The sequence below is a fragment of the Pterocles gutturalis genome, unplaced genomic scaffold (genome assembly GCF_000699245.1).
Source record: "Pterocles gutturalis isolate BGI_N339 unplaced genomic scaffold, ASM69924v1 scaffold43394, whole genome shotgun sequence".
Lineage (NCBI taxonomy): Eukaryota > Metazoa > Chordata > Aves > Pterocliformes > Pteroclidae > Pterocles > Pterocles gutturalis.
In genome coordinates, this window is record NW_010137286.1 from 31,201 (window position 1) to 42,896 (window position 11,696).

Sequence of the window (11,696 nt, forward strand, 5' to 3'; positions counted from 1 at the left end):
GACACCAGACTTTCCATGCCTAATGCCTATGAGTCGACTAATAAATGACAGCTACAGATTTATTATTGCAGAATTTGTACTAAATAGAAAAGTTCCAGATATTCTTCTACGTATTAAGATACTTCATTTAAATGAATTATAAAGAAATTTATATGGAAAAGTATTTAGCTGGATCTGACTTGGATTGTTTTCAAGGCAGTTTCACACCGTGGATTAACACTATAGCAATCACAAAACATTACAGTCGTGTGCGTTTAATGTAATATCGGAGTGACGGTGCAGGAATGAACTTCAGTCTGACAGGTGCGATGCATACAGGAAGGGTTTCTGAAATGGACAATCTCGTGCTTTTTTGCATCTCTTCATTTAAAATACATTTTGTTTCCTTGCTTGTCATTTTTTGACACTTAGCGAATGGGGTGAACTTGGTGGTTCAAAAACCACCGATAGTTCCTCCCAGGACTGTCATTGCATCTTTTCCATTGACTGAGAAACCAGGAATCTTAAGTAGAACTCGAGGTCCGTGTTTTCCTTTTGGGGTCTGATAGGTAACGGACACTACAGGAGGACAGTGCAACAGCCATCGTGGGGTGGGAGCACACCTGCCAGCACAGGGAAACCGGCTGCTTGGATGCAGAGCGGATGTAAAACTCGCATTTACCCCGTGTTAATGAAGGTCCCGCTAACGTTTGATGGAGCAGAATATTCACTTGCGAGGGAGCGACTTGGTGCGACAGCGGTGGTTCGTGGAGTTGCGATTGCCGGCGCTCACATCGTGCAAACCAAAGTACCGTCCCACGCGAGGTGCTTGTCTGGGCAGAAGGTTTCAGTGCTGCTGCTTTCGGTATTGCTTAGTGCCCCTAACATGTCTGGTGTGCCTTATGCCTTACTTTTAGATGAAGATTTTATGAACTGTTTACAAGATGCTTTACAGCAGGACCAGGTATACTGTATGCAGCGGTCTTCTGCAGTACTTGGGTAAAATTCCATTTCCTTTTGAAAAAAGTACGAGTGTCTGTCACACCACCTGACTGCTCCTGGCGGTGGGCTCCTGGCGAAGAGTCAAACTCTGAATCCTTTGGAGTGAGATTGTGGAATGCTGCTTTGTTTTCTCTCCCATTTAACCCTTTATTCTGTACCAGATATGAACGTGCATGTTCAGGAAAAATGATTGCACTAAATTTTTTGTGTAGTTGTAGTTAAGTGCCAAATACACGGCAACCTCGAGAGAAGGAATAGAATTCTACGCTACTTAGTACTGCAGTATGTCCTATGGGCTTTAAGAGTTTAGAAGTTTTGCAAATTAGTAACCTACTAAAAGGTAGCTGCATATTCGTAGAGCTTCCTTTGCGTTCCAGCGTGTTTTGTACTTCCAGAAAAGCTTTGCTACGTACGGATTGATACATGGTGAACAGACCTGTGACTTTTTCCACGAGAGTTGAATTTACTCTTAGGGTCTGTTGGAGCATCCTTTTTATTCAATCACTGTGCAAGGTCACGTTTCTGTTTGTGTTTGCTGTTCGAGACAGAACTCTGTACCCTCCAACTCCGCATCTCGGTTCATGGGACACTGTCAACTATTTTTCCTTTAATACTCTAAAGTGCCTAGCACACTTTTGACGCTATATAAAAAATACCTTCCTAGAAGTTGCGTTCCTAGTTTATTTTTTGCGCAGTGCTGCACTAGCCAGCATGGCTGTTCCTCGGCTTGCTCCTTCGTGCACAGTCACCATTGCTCCTTGCAGGAATGGTCTCATCTCTGGGAGTTTTTTTTTTTTTCCTTAACTAGAGTCCCACAAATACCTTTTGGTGTCACGCTGAATCGGTCTCTTTAAAAAATGTATCACTTATCCCTAGATTGGGCGATCTTAAAAAATTGTCTTCAAAGAACCAGCAGATTTTACATCGTGTCAAAATGTGGACCTGAACCGGTTGAAAGTGTCCCACCTAAACAGTGTGTCCTTCGTGGTGAAATATCCTCAGAGTGCTGTCCCGTGTCTGCTGTCTGTGCGGGAGATGGGCGGTGGTCTTGTTGATTGAAGAGAAATGCCTTACGCATCTCTGGCTATTCCAAACAGATCCTTTGAATTTCGCGATTCCAAAGCATATCTTCATTTGGGATTGACCCTTGTTTCCGAGGGAAAAGTTAGGTCCTTTGTCAGATTTCATCGCTAACAAAATTGTAAGTACCCACAGGCTTCCGTCCTGGGTCCGAGTGCAGGCGGAGGGTCTGACCCCGTCCTCCGGTCCCTCCGGGTGACAGCGGCGGGATGCGGGTCCCTGCAGAGCTCACGCGCGTCGCACGAGTGACTAACAGGGAGGGAATCCCCAACGCCTGGCTTCCTAAATGACTCCCTAGACGATTGTATATTAAATACATATCGGCGCCGTAATTGGAATTCCCTCACTGAACGCGGTCCTGGTTGGTGAATCTTAAAAAATGGCTTAATCAGACTAGGCTTGCTCAGCTATCGCTACGATTTGGATTTGCTGTCAAACTTGCAGGTTCCTAGGTGATAAGGTGCAACTATTTATAATTCTAAACAAATCTTCTGGACACCAGAGTAAAACAGCCCGAGACGTTTTATTTTGATTTGAAACTATGAGCCATAAAGCAGAGCATAGGGATGGCTCTTCTTGGCTTTTGATGGCAGTATGCAATTTGTATTGTATGTGTCTTTAATATATATGTATATATATATGAACTCAGTCTGTCCAAAGTATATGTTCTACTTGTTTTTAGATGATGGTGCAACTGACTATATTGATATATTATTTATTGAGTGCTGAATCGCCATCTTATTGGTGAGAAATCTCGCATATTATCCAGGAGTGCAATGTATATTCCTTTAGATTGCTGAGGCTTGATTGCTGTGATAACAAAAAAAAAAAAATGCCCTGAAATGTATTTATGAATGGCCCCAACACACAGAGAGTCAGTCCTTTGTGGAAGTAATGTAGCGCTTGCCTGGGGCAAGTAAAATAAAGCCGTCGGCGGATAATTCTGTGGTTTGCCGGAAAGGCAAACGGCTGGAAGGAGAGGCAACCTTTGCTGTATTTCACATTTCATCTCCCAGCAGATCTTTGCTGCCGCTGCAGTGTTCCTATCAAGGCAGATACAAAAGGGCCTGAGCAAGTCAAGTTTGAATTACCCATTGGGGAGTGACCAGCTTCTAAAATGTGAGATTTCTGACAAATCCTTGGGTCAGGGTTTCAGTGACTCCATCCAGGGGATCGGTGTTGCGGCAAACTCCGTGTTTCCAAGCGGCAGAGCTGACGCTGGACCTTGTGCAGGCTGGAGGGTGGCCGAAGCTTTGGCTAGCCAGCCCAGACCAGCCCAGACCCACTGCGGGAGACACGTTGGCGAAGTAGGAAAGTTCCATAAAGTCCAAACAATCAGGGAATGGTTCTGTACGTCCCGCTCCGTGACTTTGGGAGGGATTGGCCTCTGCTGCCGCGATGCCGTTTGCCAACAGCGGCGCTGGGGAGCAGGGAGGGAGGGGGCAGGATTTACAGTCAGTGAATTCTCCCCTGGGGGTGAGCTCTGCGCTCGGTCGTGCTGCCAGCAGCATCGGCCAGGTTCCACCCGAATGCATGACGCGGAGCGATCGGAAACACGGGGGCGCAGCAGCTGTGGGCTGCTGTGTGTTAGCGCTTCACCTGGTTTAATTCCATCCAGAAACTTCACGGAGGTGTCTCCGTTCCTGGTGTAACTCTGATCCGGGGAAACTGGAGTGCAGCGTTCCCCGTCTGTGGTTTGTGTATGCAACCCTAGCAGCTGAGGTCCTTGGGTGCACAGTACTCCTGCAGCAGCTGGTTTTTGGGCTGCGCTGGCATTATCCATCCGAAAACTCAACTCTAAGGACCAGGCATGACTTTTGCAAGCACAGTTCCTGACATTTGTATCTGGTCCCCCTTTTAAATTGTTTTAAGAAATTTTGTATATGGAGGATAAAGTGCTTATATATTTATTAAAAAAAATCCTTTATCTTATTTGAAATTATTATTTGGTGAAGAAGGGTTTTTCTTTTGGGGGAGGGCTGGTGGGTGGGGGAAGGTAACTTTTAACCTGTCACTTCTAAGTGAAGCCCTTACCAATCCCACAGAAAGGTACTGTTAGTAACTAACGGGATGTCTCTGTTCTACGCTTTGTACATGACAAGTCCATGTGTTACATCATGTTTCCATCAAAATATTTAGGCATCTGTCTTCAACCAAAACCTAAAAAAAGAAAAAAAACAAACTGTGATTTTATTTGTTGCAATACATTTGAAATTTCAAAGGGTACTTTGGGGCTCAAAATTAGGATTTCTAAGTCAGTATGTGCATTTCACGTAATAAAGCTGTTAATGGTGAGCAAAGTATTATATACTAACTAGATTTTTTCCACATCTGTATAGTATATTCTATGTATTTTGTGGTATTGAGATTATAGAAAGTTTAGTGTCTGAAACATGCGTTTAATGTGTATTTTTAAACAAATTTATGACAATTAAAATATTTGGAGAAAAGGGTATCACATTTCAATTTGTAAAGATCTTTTTAACTACTGTGTCATTAAAATGCTTTGTACAATGCAAAACTGTAACTGGAGAAACTAAGTTTAATAAATATCAAATAGATTTTCTGTATTAAACTTCAAACCCACTGTGCTCGCATCTGTTGCCCAGGCTTTTCCCTCCCTCTGTTGCATTTTTCAGCAGTTTTCTGATCTGGTAACAAAGGCAAGTAGCGTTCAGTGTTTGTGTCCGAGGCTCGGTGATATTTGTCTCCTCAGAAGCAGCTTTTGTTTCAGCCCTCCAAGTTAACGTGCAACTGGCCAAAATTGGATTCTGATCAATTTATTTTAAAATAGCAGATACTTCAGTGGCAAAGTCAGTCTAGGACGCTTGTTTAAGTAAATTTGATTAGAAATAATGAAAGTAAATACTTCTGCTTCCAGTTCTCCCTGCATAGATTTGGGATATTGAAATTGCAATCGGTATTATCCGCTTGTTTGCTCCCTCTTTCTAATGGGCCTTTATCGGAGGTGCAGATAAGAGTTTGGCTGTTGGGACTGAAATGAGGGGGAGGCATGATCTACTCTGTGCCCTTGCCAGCTTGAGGGATAAATGGCTGAAGTCCAGTCGGAAAGACGCGCTCCTGCTTTAAACACCCGCTGGGCGCTCACCGTACAATGCTCACAGGATGCAAGGAAAACCAGGCTGCTTTGCTGAATATAAATTTTTAATTCACATTTATAAAAAACAAATAATTATAAAAAGCCCAAACGAAGGTGAGAAGCAGAGTCCTTTTATTGAGCTTGGCCAGAGCATGTGCTGCAGAGGTACAGCCCTGGGTGGGAAAGGCTCTGGGCTCTTTGATCCTTCTGTCAGCTCATACGGATGTTAAACGTGCTCGCTGTCCCAGCCTTCGAATGGTCAATAAATATTTCACGAGTAGCGTGGGGCATTGTTAGCGGTGACAGGGATGGGTGTTCGTCAGCGGGAGGTCACTCCGAGGCTGCTCTGAGGAAACAGCGGTTTTTCCTGGAAAAGAAATCACTGTCAGGTGCTGCCAGCCGGGACTGCCAGCCATGCAGGCTCCAATGTACACCCTCAGCTCCATCCTCAGCACTGCTGGGATTCAGCTCCTGCAGCCGTGCACAGTGCATTCAGCTCTTTAACTCGACTCGGTTCAGCTAGATTTATTTTATGTTCTTTGTTGCAGAACACCTCCAGAACGCGCGTTACCCAGGGCTCTGCGGTCAGGCTGCGGTGCAGAAGTTGCACACAGCAGAAATCCCTTCCTGTCTCTCTTCTGTAGCTGCTGCTCCCACTCACCTCCGTTGAACGGCAGAAGCAAACGATGCCTTTCAAATGCAGGGAAAACAGCAGCTCCACTGCCCTGTCCCGGTACGTTTACCTGGGGTAGAACACGGGTATATTCTACCCTCCTCCTGTTTGCTTTCTGGTACGTGTACAGTGGGTCCCACACAAAATCACCTTCAGTCACTGAGCAGGAATTGTAACTCATCAATTTAACTGTTTGTACTTGGACAATTTGCTCGTGTCTAGTGTTCATGAGAACGAAATGGCTTTTGATATTTTAGTCGTCTTTTAAAATACGAGCTTAAGTAATCACCTTAAAGTGATTAATTTAGGGTAAGATGCTGCTTTTAATTAATATGAGCTTTAAAGTGTGCTTTAGAGTGGCTTTAAGGAGGATTCATTCAAGGTGTCTAAGTGATTACCCAAAAGCTGTCTAGAGTCCTCTGTTCTCTTCTGGAAAGACGGGTCATTTGGGGTTGCCACGAAGGGACTGAGCCTTGTAGTCAAGGACACTTGGACTCTGCTCTGTTTGCTTTGCTTACAAAAGGGTCTAGAGGCATTGCCCCATCCCTATTCCTGGTACCCTTTGGATGCACAGGATTAACTCCAGATCTCATTTGGGTGAGAATAAGTAGGAGCTTCCTAATCCCAAGCATGGCTGAGCCCAAAGGTTGATGGGGATCAGTTACCTGCAGAGCATTGTGATGCATTCGCTGTTGTCCCTGCATGAGGCTCCGACGGGTCGCAGCGAGACTCCTCTCCAGAAAGGCGTCATCCGCCTCTGCCTGGTGAGCCGGGGCTGGTGGTGGTGCAGGGAAGCACAGTGCGTCTGAAACAGAGTCGTGGCAGGACTCAGAACCCGCAGCAGCTGCTGACACTTGGGCATTCTGATGCTGAGGTCAACAGTCTTAACTTTAAAATTTAAAGAACTTTACATCTTTCTCATTTTTAGGTCATAGCATGCTCTGTTACACGCATAATTGCTTGTATCCTATCTCTAAAGAAGTATGAAGTATAAAAATTAACTATGTTTTTTTAATCTTCTTGGTAGGGAGGGCAGAATTCCTTGCTAAATTATGTCTTGGAGTAACCCAGTATTCCCTAGACAGTTACTCTACTTTTCTATGATGTTGAATCCTCTAAAAGAGCTGCACTGTCACCTCTAACTCCTGCCAGTTATTCTTATCATACCAGTTTTTATTAACCCCCTGACCGTTTGCATTATCACTTTAACTAGTTCCGTGTTTACCTGGCTGAGCAGCAGCGAGCAGAGCAAGGCGAGAGCCATCACTTTCCAACAGTGCATCTTCACGCCGCGAGCTGGCACTCGGCCGTAGGACCAGCCTTGGCTGGAGGCGGTGGAAAGAGCCCCAAATAGACCTTCCCAAGCTTCAGCGAGATTTTTATAGACTTCATCCTCTTATCGCTGCATCAGCTGTCAGTCATTACAGGAGCAAAGGTCGTTTCGCAGCGAGAGGGAATTACTAAGTTAGCATCTGCCGAAGCGATCTGGTTCAAGGCCTGTCTCTCGAGCTAATGATTTACTCTCCTTCCACCTGTACTTTGTCTGTCAGCTCCCCAGTTGTGCCAACTGTTCCTTTTTATAAAACCTACCCAGCGCGTTACCAGAACTCCGTGGTGTATTTGCAAGCAGAAGGGCTGTTGGCCCGGAGCATGGTAAAGATCAGGAGCCAGAACCTTATCTGCCTCCTGTGACACGCACAGGGAGGGCAGCTTTGTCAGCAGGTGGTAGGTGGTGTCTTATCACCCCTATCTGCAGCCGAGAATCATGCTTCGGATCCTGCTGCTCAGGACGTGAAAGCATCACGAGGAAGTTCCTTAACCTTCCTTTCCATACATGGTACTCGAAAAGCAGATGTAACGCTGTTCAGATGGGGTTTGGAATGTAAAAAGCGTGTTGTGTGTGAGAAATCAGAGTTTTTCGTCCAAGGATGCTGATGGGTAGTTAATAGTCTCTGGATAGCTGATCCCAAAAGGAGCAGAAGGTTTCCCAGAGCCGAGTTGCTCCATGCAGCAAGACTCTGGTTGCTGTAGATGAGCCGTTCTGCCACGGTCTGCCTCCGGACCTGACAGTGTCGCTCACCATCGGTCTTCTGAAATGTGCCAGCACCCTGTGATGTGGGTGGGCACTCTGTCAGGAAGAGGAATCTTGATTTTTTCCATTGTGAAATGAGGTTGCAACAGCCTCGAGAAAAGAATGCTTACAAAGAGCCATTACCTCTCCTCTCTCATCCTCTCGGTTTACAACTCTGGGACAGGTGGAGAAGCGAATGTCTGGGATCCCCCCTCTGCCAATGGACTTGGCTGGTCCTTGCTCCTCCTCCGTGCACCCAGCTCCCACATCTGTCCCATCCGTGCAGTGCCTGTCAGGTGCAAGATTTTGGAGACTGCAGAGAACTGTGAAGAGAAAACCCATTTATTCATGTCAAGCATGTGTAGGGTTTGCAGCACATGCTGGCTTCAGTTCCTTCAGGAAGATGCTGTATAAAATATGTTTTAGCTCAGTTGTGAGGACAAGTCTGGATGGAACAGGCTCCCATTTTCTGTGATTGCTTAATTTGGAGGCACAAGTGCCAGCGTGGAAGGCAAGTTAGATTAAGATAACGGCACGTTGTCAGGTTCCTGTCTACAGGATGAGATTACCCCTCAGCCCAAACTCTACTGGGATTAAATAAAAACCCTTCCCAGCATATTGTCTACAATGACTCCTGGAAAATTTGTTCCTTCCCTAGGGCTCTTCTCACACTCCTTCCTATGCCCCGTTTGTCTTTGCTTCCCCGGAGGAGGAACCAAAACCCTTCAGTAGTTCACCTTCCTGGGTCTCAGGAAAGGAAGGAAAGGGGACAGGAGATCATGGCATATCAAACAGCTGAACTTCAAAGTTCCTTTTACATTTGGCTGTGAATTTCTCAGTTGTTTTTCCCATGAAGTCCTTTGTTTTACACGCTCCTAAATTCTAATTTCTGCTATTTCCAGTAGGCAGTAGGAAAGAACAGAGAAAGGAAAGCAAGAGGCGGCAGCAGTAGCCTTGACTTCGTCTGTGGAGTGACGGCTCTTTCAGCTCTGACAGCAGTGCCCTCTCTAAGTCAGCGTTTTGCAGCTTGTTTGGCTGGGTAAGGCCACTGATTTGTGATGGTACATCAAAAATTGTTGTGTGCCCTTCTGGGCTACTGATAGTGTCAGCCTGTCCCTTTCAGGCAGCAATCCGTTTACTCTGTGCAAGAAACTCAGGAAAATAAAAAAAACGTTGAACAATTGTTTCCACCAGCATGCCAGCAAAACGACAGTGACGACAAAGCTTATTAAAAAAAAAAAAAAAAAAAGCCACAAAGGAATGCTGCTTGTAACATTTAGCAAAGGGAGAACAGAAGGGAATGAGATGACTGGGAAATTTCCAGGCACCTTGTTCAGATCCTGAAATATCCGCTGGCCGGACTGCTGACCGCGCACATCCCGCCGGTAACGGGCTCTACCTCTGGCTCCCTGCCCTGCCGGCGGCCAGGGCCAGCGCAGGCGCTCCAGAGGCAGGGGATGGCTCGGCAGGGTTGCGACACACCACGGGGCAGACGGGCCAGGCTGGCTGCTGACGCTGCAGGAGTGCTGGCTGGGCTGGGGGGAAGGTGCCGCTGCTGGCAGCAGTCTGGCGGCTGGTTCAGACTGTTCCACTGGCTGTGAACGGGGACAGAGACCTTGTGAGAGGCCGAGGTGAGCTGCTCACCTTTTGCAGAGTTGCTGGGACAAAATGCATTGAAAACCAAGAATTTACTAAAGCTGCCAACATAGAAGTTCACCCGTGCTATCATTCAGGCCACCTGTCAGCTGCTGTGGGTGCTCTTGGAGGGGAATAAGCAGGACACAAGCCTCTAGACATCTTTGCCAGCTCCCTCGATCACAGTAGCCAGTTCCTCGCTCCCTTCTTGCTGAAGGTGCCTAGAAAATACCAACGAACTGAAACGCAGAGTTAAATTTAAGCACAGAATATTCTTGGCCCAACCTGCAGCAGTGGATGACTCGTATGGCTCCTGGTTATGCCAAACTCAGAATGTGTTCGGAGTAAACACGAGCAGTAGGAACAGCCAGAAGACTGAGCTGTGCTCAGAATGTGTTCGGAGTAAACACGAGCAGTAGGAACAGCAAGAAGAGTGAGCTGTGCTTCTTAAACACATTAAGAGCCCCAAAAGAATGAAGCATTGAGCTACAAAAATAGCACAGCCGGCATCTTCCTGAAGTGAGAGACGGAGCACCTTCGTCTTCCAGACAGCCCAGCCCTGAGCACACCGAGAAACTTAACACGGGAAACATCGCTCCCGCCCTGTGGATGAGATAAACTCCAGACCAGCTTCAGGAATAGCACGACAGGGAGAGAAACGTGTTGCTTTGCATAAGGCGTGAGCGTGAGACAGTTAGCTCAAGACTGAAAGGGAAAAAAAAAAGGATAAAGGAACCAGCCAGATGTTGTGGACTTTAAACAGCAAAGCTTTTTAAAAATTATCTTCAGGTATTAAACAATCTTGTTTGTCCTGGTAGTTTCCAAGCAGAAACTTCTAGTCTAGCCTGCTGACACTAATCAGGTATCAGAATTGCAGCTAATCGCCTCATTAACATTAATTAATATGATAACCAGGTAAATTAGTATCACAGAATCATAGAGCAGCCCAGGTTGGAAGGGACCTTGAAAGGTGACCTGGTCCAACCTTTCGTGGGAAGGGAGCCCAGAGATTATCCGGCTCCCTGTCTAGTCACACGGTGGAAACCTGCAGCGCTGGGGGCTCCACCATGTCCCCGGAGCTTCTTCCAGCCAGGGATTGTTCTCGCTGTAAAAAATTCCTTTCTTACATCGAGATGAATCCTCTCCCTGTGCAGCTTGTTCCCGGTTGCCCCGTGTTTCCTGTATGCGGCTGCTGAAGGGAGAGCCTCTGCCCAGAGCTCAAAGTCCATGTTCAACCCTGAGCCATCAGCTTTGGTCCACACCAAACAAGGCGGCCTCTCTATTTTTCACAGATACCAAGCTTAGGGGAAAAAGAACTGGCCAGTGATGGAAAGAGAAAGGGAGCAACGAGCGTAGCTGTGAGCTGTTATTTCAAATCATCCCTAGCTGAAGGCAGCCCTCCCTCCGTGAGAAATGTTTCAAAGAAACAGGAGTCAAAGAAAGGCTGGAAATGCTCTAATATGACAAGAGTCTGAGCACACAAAACTTTAGCCCGATTATCACTCTGTGCAGCCTGGAGACTTGCTGCTTAAACATCTCAAGACACAGACCTCACACAAAGTCATGGGGCAAAGTTGATGTTTATTAGACGAGATTTATCCCTCTTAATACCCTTCTCGTCATGTGAACGAGCTCAGCAACACCAAGGTGATAACACAGCGAGGTAACAACCTCCTTATCAACTCCATCACTGGTCGTTTTCATAGTCAGCGGGGTTCTTCCTCTTCAGCCGCTCAAACTCTTGCATCCCCCAGGAATAAAGGAGATAGGCTCCCACAAAAGCTGGAAAAGAAAAGGGGGATACTCACAAATCACCCTGCAATAAACTCCTGCGACAAGAAACAGCCTTACACAAAGCCACCGCTCCACCACCGCCTGTCCTGGCCTTCCCCTCATCCTCAAAATGCCAATTGTGAGGAGAAAAGAAGAAAAATTCAGCCCCTTAGGCCACAGATACTCACGGGGAGCCACCTTGAAGACCTGGGAGCTGAAACGCCGCCAAACGTTGGGCAAAGCCTGCGAGAAGATGTTCGGGAAAGCGCGTTGCTCGAAAGGAGAGAGGCTGTAGGTGATAACGTGGCGAACATAGCCCAGATTCCCGAAGTGAATGCCCATGGCGGACGAGTGTCACCTTCTCACAGCAGCGGCCGCCGCCC

The 11,696-nt window shown here is 46.7% G+C and overlaps 2 protein-coding genes across 2 annotated transcripts; both read right to left on the bottom strand.

The window, feature by feature from the left end:
- Window positions 1–5,491: 5,491 nt before the first annotated feature.
- LEAP2 (liver expressed antimicrobial peptide 2) lies at window positions 5,492–7,116 on the bottom strand. Its single transcript, XM_010082565.1, has 3 exons — window positions 7,060–7,116; window positions 6,500–6,639; window positions 5,492–5,528 (listed from the first exon to the last, which is right to left on the bottom strand). Exons 1-3 carry the CDS (start codon window positions 7,114–7,116, stop codon window positions 5,492–5,494), a joined length of 234 nt encoding a protein of 77 aa, XP_010080867.1.
- Window positions 7,117–11,227: 4,111 nt separating this feature from the next.
- On the bottom strand, window positions 11,228–11,655 carry LOC104468443 (cytochrome b-c1 complex subunit 8). The gene is made up of 2 exons (XM_010082566.1): window positions 11,502–11,655; window positions 11,228–11,322 (listed from the first exon to the last, which is right to left on the bottom strand). Exons 1-2 carry the CDS (start codon window positions 11,653–11,655, stop codon window positions 11,228–11,230), a joined length of 249 nt encoding a protein of 82 aa, XP_010080868.1.
- Window positions 11,656–11,696: the final 41 nt, after the last annotated feature.